The sequence below is a fragment of the Nicotiana tomentosiformis genome, chromosome 10 (assembly GCF_000390325.3).
Source record: "Nicotiana tomentosiformis chromosome 10, ASM39032v3, whole genome shotgun sequence".
Classification (NCBI taxonomy): domain Eukaryota; kingdom Viridiplantae; phylum Streptophyta; class Magnoliopsida; order Solanales; family Solanaceae; genus Nicotiana; species Nicotiana tomentosiformis.
Window position 1 is genome coordinate 78212542 of NC_090821.1, and position 16004 is coordinate 78228545.

General features: G+C 35.6%; 1 protein-coding gene across 1 annotated transcript; it reads left to right on the plus strand.

Annotated features, from left to right (window-relative positions):
- The first annotated feature begins 7143 nt into the window (after positions 1 to 7143).
- Positions 7144 to 9933, plus strand: LOC104092716 (transcription factor MYB3-like). The gene is made up of 3 exons (XM_009598380.4): positions 7144 to 7380; positions 7719 to 7848; positions 9434 to 9933. The coding sequence occupies exons 1-3, from the start codon at positions 7248 to 7250 to the stop codon at positions 9708 to 9710; spliced, it is 540 nt and encodes a 179-aa protein (XP_009596675.1). The 5' UTR covers positions 7144 to 7247; the 3' UTR covers positions 9711 to 9933.
- The last annotated feature ends 6071 nt before the right edge of the window (positions 9934 to 16004 follow it).

The following is a 16004-nucleotide window of genomic DNA, read 5'->3' on the forward strand; positions in this document are numbered from 1 at the left end:
TTGTTAAATCAGAAAATATTTTCAAGATAACGAGATTATTTGGGACCACATAAATATATTTTCCACGTGACAAATTTTTATTGGGATGTCAAGAATCTGTCACGTGACAACATCGTCGAGATGACTCAGACCAATCGAATAGATACAAACATTTGTTTAGTTTAGTTTAGGTTATTCATTTGTTGTCATTTTCCTTTGGAAATAAATCAGAAGTTTCTTCTGTCTAATCTAAAGGATACCATTTGGTGGCCATCTGCTTTTCTCGTCAAATCTTCTGTGCTAATCTCGGCAATAGGTATCACTTTTTTATATTTTAATATAATAAGTTTCAACTCTAATATTTTCATTTTTCTCTTAATCACTCTAATTATTATAGAAAGGACATGATATTTTTAAGACCATAAATCTAAACGATATTTTTGATATATTATATAAGAAACTTTTAATTTAAAATCATAAGATTTAGTTTTTTTTTTATAAGGCAGCTCGATAAATAAAGTATTTTGTATTCACACAGGGTTCGGGGAAAGGTCGCACTACTTCAAGATATGTGATATAAATAACTTATTTTAATATAAATATTAGTTGTTGCTTTCACGATTTGAGACAAATATATTAAATGGAGGGAGTACTTGTGTGTGTGTGTGTGTATATATATATATATATATAGAAAATAGGAAAGATATGGACCTTTCATTCCGAGGAGTAAGCGGCAACTTCACGTGAAGGGGCTTTTAACTTATTTTGTTCAACATTAAAACAAACAAACGACTATGTCAAATCATGTTTATCTTTTTTTGTCCTCTCCCATTCCTAAATGATTGATCAAAATAAAGTTGAGATTGTTACGAAGTGTATGTCCGTTATTACTCTGCTATAGATAATTTTTTAAAAAAAGATTATCCGTTTGATACTTTATTAAAATTTATCTATAAGCAACTGATGCAGGTAGCTTGCAAGCAACTCAATGAAATGATTTGCACCAACTTCTTATTAAACAGGCAGGTTGCAAGCAGCTCATGCAGACAACTTACAAGCAACTCAAGAAAAGTCTTGCAGCTGCTTCCTTGAAAAGCCTCTCAACTCCTTCATTTTTTCTATAAATAGAGGAATTTTCAGTTCATTATGTACAATAGTTTGAAGTTGAATAATATATCAATCTCTCTCTATATTTGTCTTCGATTTTTTTTACTTTACAGTCTTTATTTTATAGCACGTTATTAGCACGATGCTCTAACCAACTGAGCACCTACTTTGAATTTAATTTCTATTTCAGTGTTCATCTCCGATGTAAGGCGACGCTCTTACGTCTATAGTTAGATCTTGCTCATTCCTAGCATCATAAGGCAGATTATATCCTTGAGGTGGTGAGTTTTTCTTTTTGGCAGTAGTGGTGTAGATATCACTTACATCTGGAGTGACCAAATTTGCGTAATTTAATTTGAGCCTTTGCTTATATTTTAATATATTTATCATCGCTTGCTTGGTTATATGTTACGTATACAATACCTATTTTGGTATTTGTTTTCACCTTTATTAGCTTAATAAAAGATTACAAAGTGTATAATATTATTAGATCCACTTAAACTCCTGCAGAGTTTACAAGAAATATGTAACTACCAGAAGTGGTATGTTTCGTATATCTCATTATAACTAAATTTTGTTAACCACCAGAAGTGGTATATGCCTATGACTACCAGAAGTGATAATTTAAGTTTTCTATGGTTACAACTAAAGATAAGCTAGAGAAATATTTTCTATATTACATGCACGCCTCGATTTGACCCTGAAGTAGTAAATATTTTAAAAGAGGTTAAAGCATCACAATTTGATGTGATTAATGCGCGTTCAGATAATTATGTTCAATTTTCTGAAGGATGAGAATTTTTGATAAATATTAATCTATTTGCTGAAGTGAATGTGATAATATTAATAAAGCCGTAAAAATGAACGCGCTCTTGATGTAAATATATTATAATGCACCTCCATAAGAGTTAATGTAATTGAGAGAATATATACTCAATATTTCGTATTTTAAATTTGCTCCTGAAGAAGTAACACAATTGAAATTTCCTCCTGAAATAGGAAAATAATTTGAAGTAGTGTCTTTCTGTGCTTCAACAAAATAATGAGCTATTCAAAGTTATTTTTGAAGCACATTTTTATTCCCTGGAGTGAATGAAGAAATACCACAACTCACCTCCTGAAGAGGTAGAATAATAGAGAATATAAATATTATTTTTGTAGCATAAAGATCATTGCCACACGTACCTATTGCGCGTAAAATATCTTGAATAATTTTATTAAGTATCATTCTAAGGCAAAAGCATTCTTGTAGAATGCTTTCTACTACAACCACGTTGATATATTATGGTTAGTTATTATTAACTACCCCGAAGAAAATAACAACTCATGTATATTTTTCTGAAGGATGTAATGACTATGTGGTTGCCGCTTTGATATAAAATATTCAGATGTTAATGGCGTTTCTCCCTAAAGGAGATATTTGTCACAAAGTTGGTGGTAAAAATACTGAAATTCTTGATTTCTGACATTTATAAATTTATAATTGTCTTTATATTATTTATTTGATTATGATTTTCTCTCATGATACCAGAAGTGTCGGAGCAATATTTGATAGTACAAAATGTATCAAAAACTCCTGAAAAACTAAATGTTTGTCTAGAAGACACGTGATACCAGTAGTGTCCGAATAATATTAGATTGTGGATAATAAATTAAGGCTCTCGAAGAGCTTATATACAAATATGTCATTCATATTATATGATTATGGTCAAAACATATGTTATAGTAAACCCGAAGTTTACTGATACAAATGGCTATCATATTAAGACCACAAATAATTGGAAGATTGAAAATCTTCATATTTCCACAATCATAGGGGGTAAAATAATATGTGTGTGAGAAGTTACCCGTCTTATTCTTTAATTTGTACTACATCATGTATCACAGTAAATCAGAAGTTTACTAATGCAAAAGCAGTCACAGTAAACTAGAAGTTTTACTAAGGCAAAAGTAGCTACTGTAAACTAGAAATTTATTAATACAAAAGTAGCCACAGTAAATCAGAAGTTTACTGATGCAAATATTTATGCCATAGTAAACCAGAAGTTTACTTAGAGATAGCACATGCCATGATAAACTTGAAGTTTTCATTTGCCATTTTTAAATGAGCTATTTGAGAATTCAGATAAGCATATACTGAATAACTAGAAGATTCTTCAAGAATTCTCTTGTGTTGCTTGTTCTCATAATAAATTAATTATACCAGCTAAAGTTAGGACTAAAACCCCTGAATTCTGAAATATATAAAAGGTGAATATGAGCCCATTTACCTATTATGTGAACCACTTATAGATGCATATATGAGATAGTTACATGTGTGTTTATTGTCAACCTGCAGTTTGGCATTTGAAATTGCCTTTCTCAATTAAGAGCATAATTTTTAGATTATGAAATCAAGATAATTCATCTTGATGATGTTGGTTTATATCCAAACTATTTTAGCATTGAATACCTCCTATTAATGGCTAAACTATTTCTTATGAGAACAAAGCCTCATGTGTTGGTCTAAGATTTTTTAAATTGCATACATCAACACTTGTATGTATCAGACAAATAAAATATGATAAGTCCTCCCCTCATAATTGGTTTAGGATCAGAAACCAAATATTTTTACTATCTAATAACTTTTGATGTGTGGTATATGATTAATTTCTCTACCACAATGCATAAAGATAGGTTTCCCAAAGAAGATTAGGGATATGAGTTAGTTTTTCTAACATTTGGGGGATGGAATAAACAGCTGAAAAATATGCTATATGAATCGAATTATCATTAATATGATCCTCACTTTGAACATAATTCAAGTCAAATGCCAGAAGCATTTGCTGATCCAAAATTAAATATCATATTTCAGCTGCAAATGCTCCTATTACAATTAAAGTCCCTCAAGGATAAGGTTTACTGCACGCATGAAGCATAGTAAACCGATCGGTTCCAAAGGTAAAAATCCTTGAAAAGGATAGGAGCAAATGATCAAAATGATCATAATGAGGATGAAATGAAATCTAGAAGAACCCACGACATAACATTTCATGAAACTCCAGAAGAAGTTCAGGTACCTGAAATTAAAGAAAGTGATGAGATCTCAAAAAGTTATGTCACTTGCGAACCGATACAAAATGATCGTCGACGATATATTTGATACAATATAGTGCACAATATTATATAAAAAAAATTATGAGGATCAGACCTGTAGTCCAGAAACATGAAGATGTCATGCCATTTAGATGCAAGTCATAACATATATGGCTCATTTGATCAAATTTATATAAAGATCCCTGAAGGATTTAAAATGCTTGAAGCATGTAATTCAAAGTTTCGAGAAATGTACTCAATCAGATTACAAAAATCTTTGTATGATTTAAAACAACCAGGGCGCATGTGGTATAATTGCCTCACTGAATTGATAAATGAAGGTTATATAAATGATGGCATTTGTCCATGCGTTTTTACAAAGAAAACAGCATCAGAGTTTGTTATACTTGTTGTTTATGTTAATGACATAAATGTAGTCCATACACCTGAAGATGTCATGCCATTTAGATGCAAGTCATAACCTTTATGGCTCATTTGATCAAATTTATATAAAGATCCCTGAAGGATTTAAAATGCTTGAAGCATATAATTCAAAGTCTCGAGAAATGTACTCAATCAGATTACAAAAATCTATGCATGATTTAAAACAATCAGGGCGCATGTGGTATAATCGCCTCACTGAATTGATAAATGAAGGTTATATAAATGATGGCATTTGTCCATGTATTTTTACAAAGAAAACAACATCAGAATTTGTTATACTTATTATTTATGTTAATGACATAAATCTCATAGGAACTCCAGAAGAGCTCCAAAGGAAAAATTTTTGTCTTAGTCTGCAAATTGAATATTTAGCATACGGGATCTTTATCCATCAATCTGTTTATACAGAAAATATTTTAAAACACTTTTACATGGACAAAGCGCACCCATTAAGTACACCAAATGGGTGTTCGATCACTTGAAATGAATAAGGATTCGTTCTGACCTCCTGAAGAAGAGGAGGAACTCCTTGGTCCTGAAATACTCTATCTCAGTGCAATTAGTGCACTTATGTATCTTGCTAATGCTAACAAATGTGGTGCAGATCATATTGGTTATGCAGATGCAGGTTATTTATTCGATCCTCATAAAGCTCGATCTCAAATCGGGTATGTATTTACATGTGGAGGTATTGTCATATCATGGCGCTTCACAAAACAATCTATTGTTGGTACTTCTTCAAATCATGCTGAGATAATAGTTATTTATGAAGCAAGCAGGGAATGCATATGGTTGAGATCAGTGATTTATTTTATTCGAGAAAAATGTGGGTTGGAATGTGATAAAAAAAACCCACAATATTATACGAAAACAATGATGTATGCATAGCCTAATTAAATGGAGGATTTATAAAAGGAGATAGAACGAAGCACATTTCACTAAAATTATTCTACACACATGATGTTTAGAAAAATGGTGACATCGATGTGCAATAAATCTGTTCAAGTGACAATCCAACAGATTTGTCCACTAAATCTTTGCCAACTTTAACTTTTGAGAAGATGGTATATAAGATTGGAATACGAAGACTCAAATATTTGGAACAAGGTTTTCATCATGGGGAGTGAAATACGCGTTGTACTCGTTTTTCCTTACTAAGGTTTTTCCCATGGGGTTTTTCTTGTAAGGTTTTTAATGAGGCAGTTAGAATTGCGTATTACTAAATATGTGTACTCTTTTTACTTCACTAGGATTTTTTTCACTGGGTTTTTCCTAGTAAGGTTTTAACGAGGCACAATATCTTTTAATGAACATCCAAGGGGGAGTGTTATGAAAATAATTATAATGTGGATGTCCATTTATTACTCCGCTATAGATAATTTTCCTGAAGAAGATTATCTGTTTGGTACTCTATTGAAGTTTATCTACAAGCAGCTGATGCAGGCAGGTTGCAAGCAACTCAATGAAATGATTTGCAGCAACTTCTTATTAAACAGGCAGGTTGCAAGCAACTCATGCAGACAGCTTACAAGTAGCTCAAGAAAAGCCTCGCAACTGTTTCATGAAAAGCCTCGCAGCTACTTCCTTTCTACTATAAATAGAGGAGTTTTCAGTTCATTATGTACAACAGTTTGAAGCTGAATAATATATCAATCTCTCTCTATACTTGTCTTCGGTTTCTTTACTTTACGGTCTTTATTTTATAACAGAAATACTTTTATCCTAAAATATCACGCTAACAATTAGTACCAAAAATTAACTAAAATACTTAAAAGTATATGCGAACATTAACCTTTTCGTGGGTAAAACACTATGATAAATTTTTAGATGATTTGAGACCTAATTAAGTCATAATGCCAACGAAATAGTAATTTAAGAGTAGTTAGTTAGTTATTGAGTTTTTAAGTAGTCGATTTGCAAGCTCATATTCGAGCTTTACTAAGCAGGGTCTTATTTTGTTATGATATAAGTATGAAACTGATAAGGTATTTGTAGAGGAAAATCATAATTCAAATTATACAAAATGGTATTCGTGCTACATCTTTTTACCAAAAGAAAATAAATGGAAAAGTTAAAAAATTTCAACCAAGTCATATGTATAAGAAGTAGGTGTGTCAAACGGGTGGGATATAGATTAAATTTGAACAGAATAAAACATAATGAAATTTTCAATCAAGTCTTATGCAGTTCGGTGCAAAGCATCCCATGTTCACGCATGGCTCGGGAAGGGCTGCACCCGTAGGGGGTGTAATATAGACAATTTATCCTAATGCAAACAGCAATGACTGATTCCACAACTCGTATCTGTGATCTATAGGTCACACGACGATAACTTTACCATTGTTCCGAGGCTCCAGTTCATTGTCGAAATTATTATCCACAAGTTAATTAAAATAGGAAGAGGGAAAGTTGGGAATTATCACGCCTTGCATGCATGCAAAGACCAAACCACCGGTCCAACTTCCAAAGTCAAACTTTCTATATTCATTCAATACTTATTACTAGTTATTATAAAACCATTGTTACATAAGGTTCATTGCCACACTATCCACTTCCCAAAGTACAACGGCCTCTCTCTAGTATCTTCTCCATAAAAAAGACGACATTAAATTAAACTACTAGAATATCAAATACCTAAAATCATGAGAAAAACTTGCTGTGATAACAAAGAGGAAATGCACAGAGGAGCTTGGTCTAAACAAGAAGACCAGAAACTCATTGATTATATCACTCAACATGGCGAAGGTTGCTGGCGTAACTTACCTAAAGCTGCTGGTAAGTACAGAGTTGTTTTGTACATTTAACTAACCCGTTGCTTTCTGTTTGAACTATGCATATATATATATACAAAAAAAAAAAAATTAAAATGTATATATACTCAGTACTCTAAAGGGTAAAGTTGTTGCCATGTGACCAGAAGGTCACGGATTCGAGCCGTGAAAACTGACTCTCCAGAAATGCAGGGTAAGGCTGCGTACAATAGACCCTTATGGCCCGGCCCTTCCCGGACCCCGCGCGTGACGGGAGCTTAGTGCAGTAGACTGTCCTTTTTACTCTAAAGGTTACTTTTTCTTTTTTGGCTTTTTAATTTGTGTGTGTTTGTGTTTGATTAGGTCTGCTTAGATGTGGTAAAAGTTGCAGACTAAGGTGGATGAATTATCTTAGCCCAAACATTAAAAGAGGAAACTTTTCTGAGGATGAAGACGATCTCATTATCAAGCTTCATGCCCTCCTTGGCAACAGGTTTTCTACTATTTTATTTTTATGGGACATTTTGAGTTAATTAAAAGAGAAAAATCAGTACATATGCTCAAATGGACTTTTTCGCTTTGAACAAATGTGAACTACTTTTCTTATTTAGACAAGTAGTTTTTAAAGGATTCCTAATAATTATATATACGGCAAAGGGTCAAATATACCCATCTATTTTCGAAAATGGTCTAAGAATACCCCTCGTTATACTATTGGGTTATCTATTGGGTTCAAATATACCTCTCATTTAAACGGAGGGACACGTGTCATCATCCTGTTGGTCAATTCTAAATATATCCTAATTAATTAAAAAGACTCATTATCCATACCCGGAAAATAATATTTTTTTTGTAAAAACTGAAAAAAACGAAAATATTTTTTTTCCAGTTTTTACAAAAAATTGCTTTAAAAAACTGGAAAAAAAAACTGTAGCAATTTTCTAAAGTAATTAAAAACTGGAAAAAATTGAAATATTTTTAACTAAAAACTGAAAAAAAAAAAAGAAAATATTTATTTTTTCAGTTTTTACAAAAACACTGCTTTAGAAATTTACTTTTTAGTTTTTTTTTTTCAGTTTTTACAAAAATATTATTTTAGAAAATATTTTTCAGCTTTTTTTAAAGCAGTTTTTTTGTAAAAACTGGAAAAAAAATATTTTCGTTTTTTTCAGTTTTTAGTAAAAAAAAAAAAATCAGTTTTTACAAAAAAAATATTTTAGAAAATTGTTTTTCAGTTTTTGTTTTTTCAATTTTTTCAAAAACATTGTTTTAGAAAATATTTTTCAGTTTTTTCTAAAGCAGTTTTTTTCTAAAAACTGAAAAAATAATATTTTCGTTTTTTTCAGTTTTTAGTAAAAATAATTTCAGTTTTTTCTAGTTTTTACAAAAAACAATTGCTTTTCGGGTATGATTAATGGGTCTTTTTAATTGATTAGAAGATATTTAGAATTGACCAACAAGACGATGACACGTGTCCCTCCGTTTAAATGAGGGGTATATTTGAACCCAAAGTATGACTGCAGGGGTATATATAACCCAATAGTATAACGCGGGGTATTCTTAGACCATTTTCGAAAGTATAGGGGTATATTTGGCCCTTTGCCGAAAACAATAACCTTTGCCACAAGGAGATATATATATAATATATATTTCATTTCATTTTATGTGAATATGTTCAATCAGTCACTAAGTTTGACAAAGAAAGAACGATTTTAATAATTCTGGTTTTAAACAGGTCTATCATGATATTTTGTAGCTATAAAGTCATGACATAGGGATAACACGGGGAGTTTAAAGTTAAAATTTTTAAATATAAAAAAAATCATTCTTTTTAGAACATATTAAAAAAGAAAGACTGTTGCATAATATGAAATACAGGGAGAGTATTCAATGTCATTGAACGATGGTTGTTCAATATTATTTTTCCACTTGGTGGCCAAACATATACTTTGATTAATTAATAAAGTTTGTTAAAATTAGTTAGTTGGGTGAAATATCCAAATAAAGAAAGTTACAAGTAGCTAGTGATCACAGATAGTGGTTGTTATAATTTTTCATTTTTGTCATTTAATTTTCAGGTGGTCACTAATAGCTGGAAGATTACCAGGGAGAACTGATAATGAAGTGAAGAATTATTGGAATTCCCATTTGAGAAGAAAACTTATAAAAATGGGAATTGATCCAAATAATCATCTTATATCTCATTATCTTCATAGGAAAAGCCTTGAGTTTTGGCCAGAAAATAGCAAAACTGATGGATCACTACTCTCTGATGCTGGAAGTTCTTGTGCAAATGATCAACAACCAATTGGTTCATTGCCTGATCTTAATTCACTTCCTTCAATACATCCATAGATATCGATGACGTTCTTGACTAATAATCTGCGTCATAGTCAGCTCGGACACCACCGTTATAAGAAAATAAAAAAGAAATGGCTGTCATAACCCTATGTTTTAGTAATGATGAAATTCACTTTTAATGGTATGCCTAATTATCTCCATTTTAAGTACTAGATAGACCACTTCTCTTTCAGTTTTATTACTTGAAATGAAAATAAAATGTCCCACTTACTGCTCTTTTCTAGATATAAATTTAAGAGGGAATTGGATAAGTTTTCCTAATATGTGAGGCCAAAGGTTAGTTTTATTTCCTGTTGAGAGGAATTATTTAATAAGTTCGTAGTACATGAAATGCATATCCAAAAAGTAACTACTTTTTGCTCATTCAGTGAAAGGCACAGTAGATAAAAAGGATATCGGTTAGAACTAGGAGTCCTAAAATCTTAATGAAAAGGAGCTTGGCACACATATGTACGATTTAGAAGATATAATATATATATGGTTAGGTTCCATTTGTATGGTGAAATCTGGTATATCTTAATCAAACCCTTCGAAGGTGAGGCAGCACATTACACATTAGCAATGGATGCTATAAATTTCTCAGAAAAAATCATAAAATACTGTACAGATCTCAGCCCGAAGAGCACTTTCCGGCGGAGAGATTGAAAGAACTGTGTCAGTCTGCATTAATTACTACTCCATTTCGTAATATTCGGTGCAAAGTTAGTGTAAATATATATTGTACTACACCTAACCCTGAGTACAAGAGACTGAAGGTTGGATATCTCAACAATAGCATAATTCTTGGGCTATTCATGCTGTAAGGGGTCGTTGTACGATGGAAAAATAAAAAATAATTGTGGGATAAAAATATAGTTTGTCATATCTTTTCTTTGATTATTAATCTTGGGATACGTTATTTTTGGGTTATAAATAGTATAGGAATAATTTATATCTGCTAGAGGGTGAAATAGTAATCTCTGGATAAATTATCACATGATAAAATAGTAAAATTGACAATCTCAGGATTAATACTGTTTGACCAAAAATATAGATCTTGGTTCAACCAAACTGTTTAATCAAAAATATAGATCTTAGTTCAACCAATTAGATTTAAACAAAGAAGAGTCAATCTTAGCTAATAATAATATCCTAAAGACGAGGTTATTGGTTTTATGACAAATAACTTGTATATTTGTCCAGATGACAATGAATGTAAGCAATAATAACAATGTTCAATGATCCAAAAAGATGGAATATGGCATTAAATAACAATAAATAACAGCAAATAACATTTAAGTAAATAAAAACGTGCGAGTCACCCGAAAATGGGTGAGATCTATGGATATTCTTTTTGACAATGATGAATGATTGATGAGCCTTTGAACACTCAGGTTATTCTTGGATCCAGTGGAAATGCTAGACAAGAATCTTAGTAAAAAAGTTTATTTTTGTATGCTTGTAATAAGACCAAATTCTCTATATAAAGTCAATGTGTTTTTTAAAAATAAATATCTCATGTCCCTTATTATTGTGTCTCTTTCTATTTATAGAGAACATGTTCCTAGAAACCCTAATAATACGGGTGCAGAGAATATCTACTAGAATATTTTCTTTAGTGTCCTATCTTGAAACTAGTCGTTATAACTCTGTCAAGGATGCTCGACCTCGACCTTGATCTTTGACGACTCTTCGACCTTGATCCTTGCTGACTCTTCGACTGCAACCTTCATTATTTCTAGAACCACTTCGACTTTGGGCAGGCTTTCATTGGAGTCATATTGGTGACACATGGAAGCCTGTGAGTGCATCCTTAATGCTAACATGACTTAATCATATTAGAGATGATTTTTGATCCCTACAGTTAGTTCCTTCGCTTATTAAGTTCGTCATCGCAGGTGAGCTTAATGAGTGAATAATGTCATTTTCGGTCGAACTTGTCGAGTGAGCTGCAAGAGTCGTAACCGTTGTGTCGAGCAGGCCACGTGGCTTTCTATGTGCCGTATATTTCAAATGCCTTAAGTTTTCTGGGCGATTTGTTGGAGTTATCCTGTCCAAAGGAATAGAGTGACATCATGACACCAACCGTCATTATGACACATATTTCCGATACACTGCCTCAATTCACGCGTGACCCTTAATTGAATCTGCCGTTTCGATTCCGGTGCTAATTATGACGAGCCATTTTCGGATTTAATGCCATGATCTCTATAAATTGTGGGTTTTGGACTTGAGTTTGAAGTTTGTTTCTCTTAACTTTCCAGAGCACCATCTCTCTTGGCTCTTGCCATTTTCTTCTCTAAACTTCATTTCCTCATTATGCTACCTTACTCCATCTCCATTCTTTCCTACTCATTTCTTCTTTACTACTTTGCACCATGTCTAACTTATGCAGGAGAAGGGAGCCGTATTCCTCCTTTAGCAATTATGTTTCCTTCTCATGGGGAGGGTGCTTCCGCCATTGTTGATGATGAAGCATTCCCGTCCGTGGAGAAAATAATCCCCCGTAATCTTGATGCTAGGTCCGACCTCACCAAATCACCTGATACCGTACCTGGAATCTTTCATTCGACGATGACGCCTAAGGAATTGGCGGAACTCAAAGCCAAATTCGGCCTCCCAAACCATGTCGAATTGATCCCTGTTGGCGAGAACGTAGTACAGGTTCATCGCCCCGGATACTACGCTCTATACGCTTATCCTTTCCTCGTCAATTATTTGTTCCCTTTCTTCCGTTGGTGGAGGAATTTTGTCGTCACTACGGCATCTGCCCCGCTTAGCTTGCACTGTACGTCTACAAAATTATTAAAATGCTGACCAAATTTACTGAGTTGGTCAGGGTCAAGCTGACGCTGCTGCATTTGGTTCATCTCTTCACCCATTGCTTCTATAGGGGGATAATGCTGAATCTTTGCCATCGTGGAAGCAAATGTTTGGTGGTGAAGACGGACGATAAGGCCAGTTGCCAGTTCTAGCTCAATTATTTCTACGTCAGGAGCGAGGACGTGGTGGCTAAAGCTGATGGTTTACACGTAAGTGCTCATTTTTTGTTTGCGTTCTTTTATTTTCTTGGAGTTGGTTGAAGGACTTTTTCTTTCCTTGTAGCCAACACTCAACCTCCACTTCTAGTCACGTGCATTTCTGACTGGGTCGAGCAAATCCTCCCCCACATCGTAAGGATCCGTGACTGGCTGAGATTTATCAAGAAGTTCAGACTGGATCTTCCTTCGACAGGTAACTTTCCCGTGATCGTTCCATTTTTCGTTGTATGCTGACTCATTTTACTGACTTTGATGTTCGTTTCATTCCCAAGCAGGGGGTCTTCTAGAAGGAGCCGGGCACCGGTGCCATCCTTTTGGAGGAAGGCTGATACCCCTGCGGCTTCTGCCTATATTGGGACTACTGTCGCTTCTGTGCCGACCCCTTCCTCAGCCGCCGTAGTCCGAGATCCTGCCCATGTTCCATCCTCTGCTTCTGCTCCTCAACTCCTTTCACCGATTGATGAGGACGATGATATCTCTCCTGATGACGGTAGTCTAATGCCTCGTAAGAGGAAAGCCATGGATGCGGGAGGATAAAGGCCACTAGCCGTCGACTTGGAAGAAGGTGATTTTGTTCTTCGAGAGACGGCCATAGTGCATGTTGGAGAGAGCATCGAGGTGAGCTCCGAGGTTCCTCACTTTGAGGAGATGGACACGGGTGCATCGATGTATCCCATGGGGACGGTCGAGGGCCTTCCGAGGTAAGAGGAGGCCTCGTTTTCTAGGGTCGCAATGGATATCCCCTCTGCGACTGATGACAGAGAGAAGGCCATTACTGAAGAGGAAGTCAGATCTGACTCCGATATGGATCTGGTCGAGTTGAAGATGATCGATGAGGGACTTATTCAACTTGAGGTGAGGTTGGAAGAGGGCTCCACGACTATTATGATCCCAATGGATTGTAATATTCTTGTAAACACCGAGGAAGTAGTCCCTACCCTCGGTTCTCTTTGTTATGAGGTTGACGGTACGACCCTAGAGACTATAAACGACAAGCCTTTGTCGAATAACATTGCTGGTCTTTCTCTCTGGGTAAGCATGACTGTCGTATGTTCTTTTTCTTATGCTTTGATTTCCTTTGCAAGCTCTAATTCCTTTTTCTTTATTTTGTAGATGGTTATTCCAGAGATTGAGAGTGTTCGTCGGGAGAAGTGACGTAAAGACATTTATGTAAAGCTGAAGGACAAGTATACAACGTGCCTTGGGAAGTACTAGGAGCTCTGGTGTCGGCTTCGCGAAGGCGGCGATGTGCGAGTCCTGAGGGGGGACTTGAAGAAGAGGGATGAGGAGCTGATGCGGGTTGTGGAGAAATGCAGCGTCCTTGAAGAGACATTGAGGAGAAAAGAGGAGGAGCTTGAGCTCAGTAGGGGCGTTTAGGCCCAATGCAGCGATCTCCAAGCCCAAGTGGTCTTGCTGCGAGACCAACTCGAGGAATGCCAGTTCAAGGCGGAGGCTCTTAGTGGCAAGGTCGCCGAGAAATAGGAGGAGCTTTATAAGGCGGAGTCTGATCGGTCGGAGGCTCAGGGGAGGGTGGAGTTCCTTGAAGTGGTGAACTGAACCCTTCGTTCTGAGCGAGAAAATGACTTATCGATGGCGAGGGATAAAGAAGAAAGTCTCGATGAAAGGATTGGGGAGTTAGAGAAAGAGACCTTCGATCTTTATGATCAAGTTGCCGCTCTGGAGGCCGAGAAGGCCAAACTACTTGCACAAACTTCTTCATCTACGACTTATGGCTTCCCTAATGTTCCTTTGTAAGTTGTATGCAAAGTGGATTCACGCTGAGGCCCGATTGGATGTGCTTTGTGAGTTGCATGTGGCGGGCTCCGTTCCTGTCGTGGACTTTGAGGATGCTCGGGTCAAAGCTCGTGAGGCTCGGGTTGCTTGTGGATACGACCTAACTACGCCTCGTCCTGGTGAAGAATGAGGACGGTGAGGATGTTGTAGATCGCCTTGAGGATGAGGCATGGTATGAATCTTTTTATCCTCCGGGCGAGGAGGGAGAGGACGTCGAAGATTGGGCCAGTGAGGACGTCGTGGTTCGTGATGGCGATGGCCAGCAGTAGTATGTTTTTATAATTTTGTATATTTTTGTTGGCATCTTCAAGAGTCTTTGTAAGAAACCTTTGTCTATAAATATCAAAGTTGGTTTTTGCTTTCATTTGCACCTTTCTTATTTGTCGTGGTTTGTTCCTGTACTTTGTATGTTTTGCTCCTTCATACTTTTGTTGTCGTTCTTATAAATATCAAAGTCTTTGGGTTGAATAGCTATGGGTCGAATTATCCCTTTGCCTGTATAGATCGAGTATGTCTACAGACCGATCGATTAGGTTTGAACTTGGTCGGACTTAGCTTCTTGTTTGGTTAAGTTTAACCTTCTATTGAAACGTGGTTGAGGGCCGATAGGTGTCATTCGAACTTGGTCGAATTTTAACCTCTTTAAATCGTGGCCGAGGGCCGTAAGTGTTGTTCAAACTTGGTCGAATTCTAACTTTCATTAAGGTGTGGCCGAGGGCCGATAGGTATTGTTCGAGATAGGTCGAACTTAACCTTTTATTAATGTGCGGACGAGGGCCGATAGGTGTTGTTCGAGCTGGTTCAAACTTAACCTTTTGTTAATGTACCGCCGAGGGCCGATAGGTGTTGTTCGAGCTAGGTCAAACTTAACCTTTTGTTAATCGGGGCCGAGGGCCGATAGGTATTGTTCGAGCTGGGTCGAACTTAACCTTTTGTTAATCTCGGCCAAAGGCCGATAGATGTTGTTCGAGATGGGTCGAACTTAACCTTTTATTAACGTGTGGACGACTGGCGATAGGATTTTATGATAAATGTAAGTTTCTTATTACTTTGACGTTGTTACTTTGATTACATGATTGGAGAAAGTTACAAATTTTGGGCATTAGCTGACGTTACATTCCCAGTCCCGGTCTATCTAGTCCCTTCATTGTTTTACTTAGAGAGTATTGAGGAATTGGGCAATGAAAGAGAAAAACAGTACCTTCCTTGCATACTTCGACTCAAAGTGTCCCTTTTGTCGCCTCGTTAAAAACCTCCTTGAGAAAACCCTGATTGGACAAAACTCAAGTGAGGGAAAAAGAGTACGACTTGGGGACACTCCTTCCTTTCAGAAGTTGAAGTATTTGAGGTGGCTGGTGTTCTAATTTTTCGGTAATTTCTTTCCTTCCATTGTCTCTAATTGGAATGAGCCCTTGTTTGCTTTGGCTGTAATTTTGTACGGGCCGTCCCAGTTTGTTCCCAGTTTGCCTTCCCG

Coding starts and splice junctions, on each gene's coding strand:
- LOC104092716 (XM_009598380.4), top strand. CDS start 7,248: ATGAGAAAAACTTGCTGTGATAACAAAGAGGAAATGCACAGAGGAGCT. Junction 7,381..7,718: donor TAACTTACCTAAAGCTGCTG/GTAAGTACAGAG, acceptor GTGTTTGATTAG/GTCTGCTTAGATGTGGTAAA. Junction 7,849..9,433: donor CATGCCCTCCTTGGCAACAG/GTTTTCTACTAT, acceptor TTTAATTTTCAG/GTGGTCACTAATAGCTGGAA.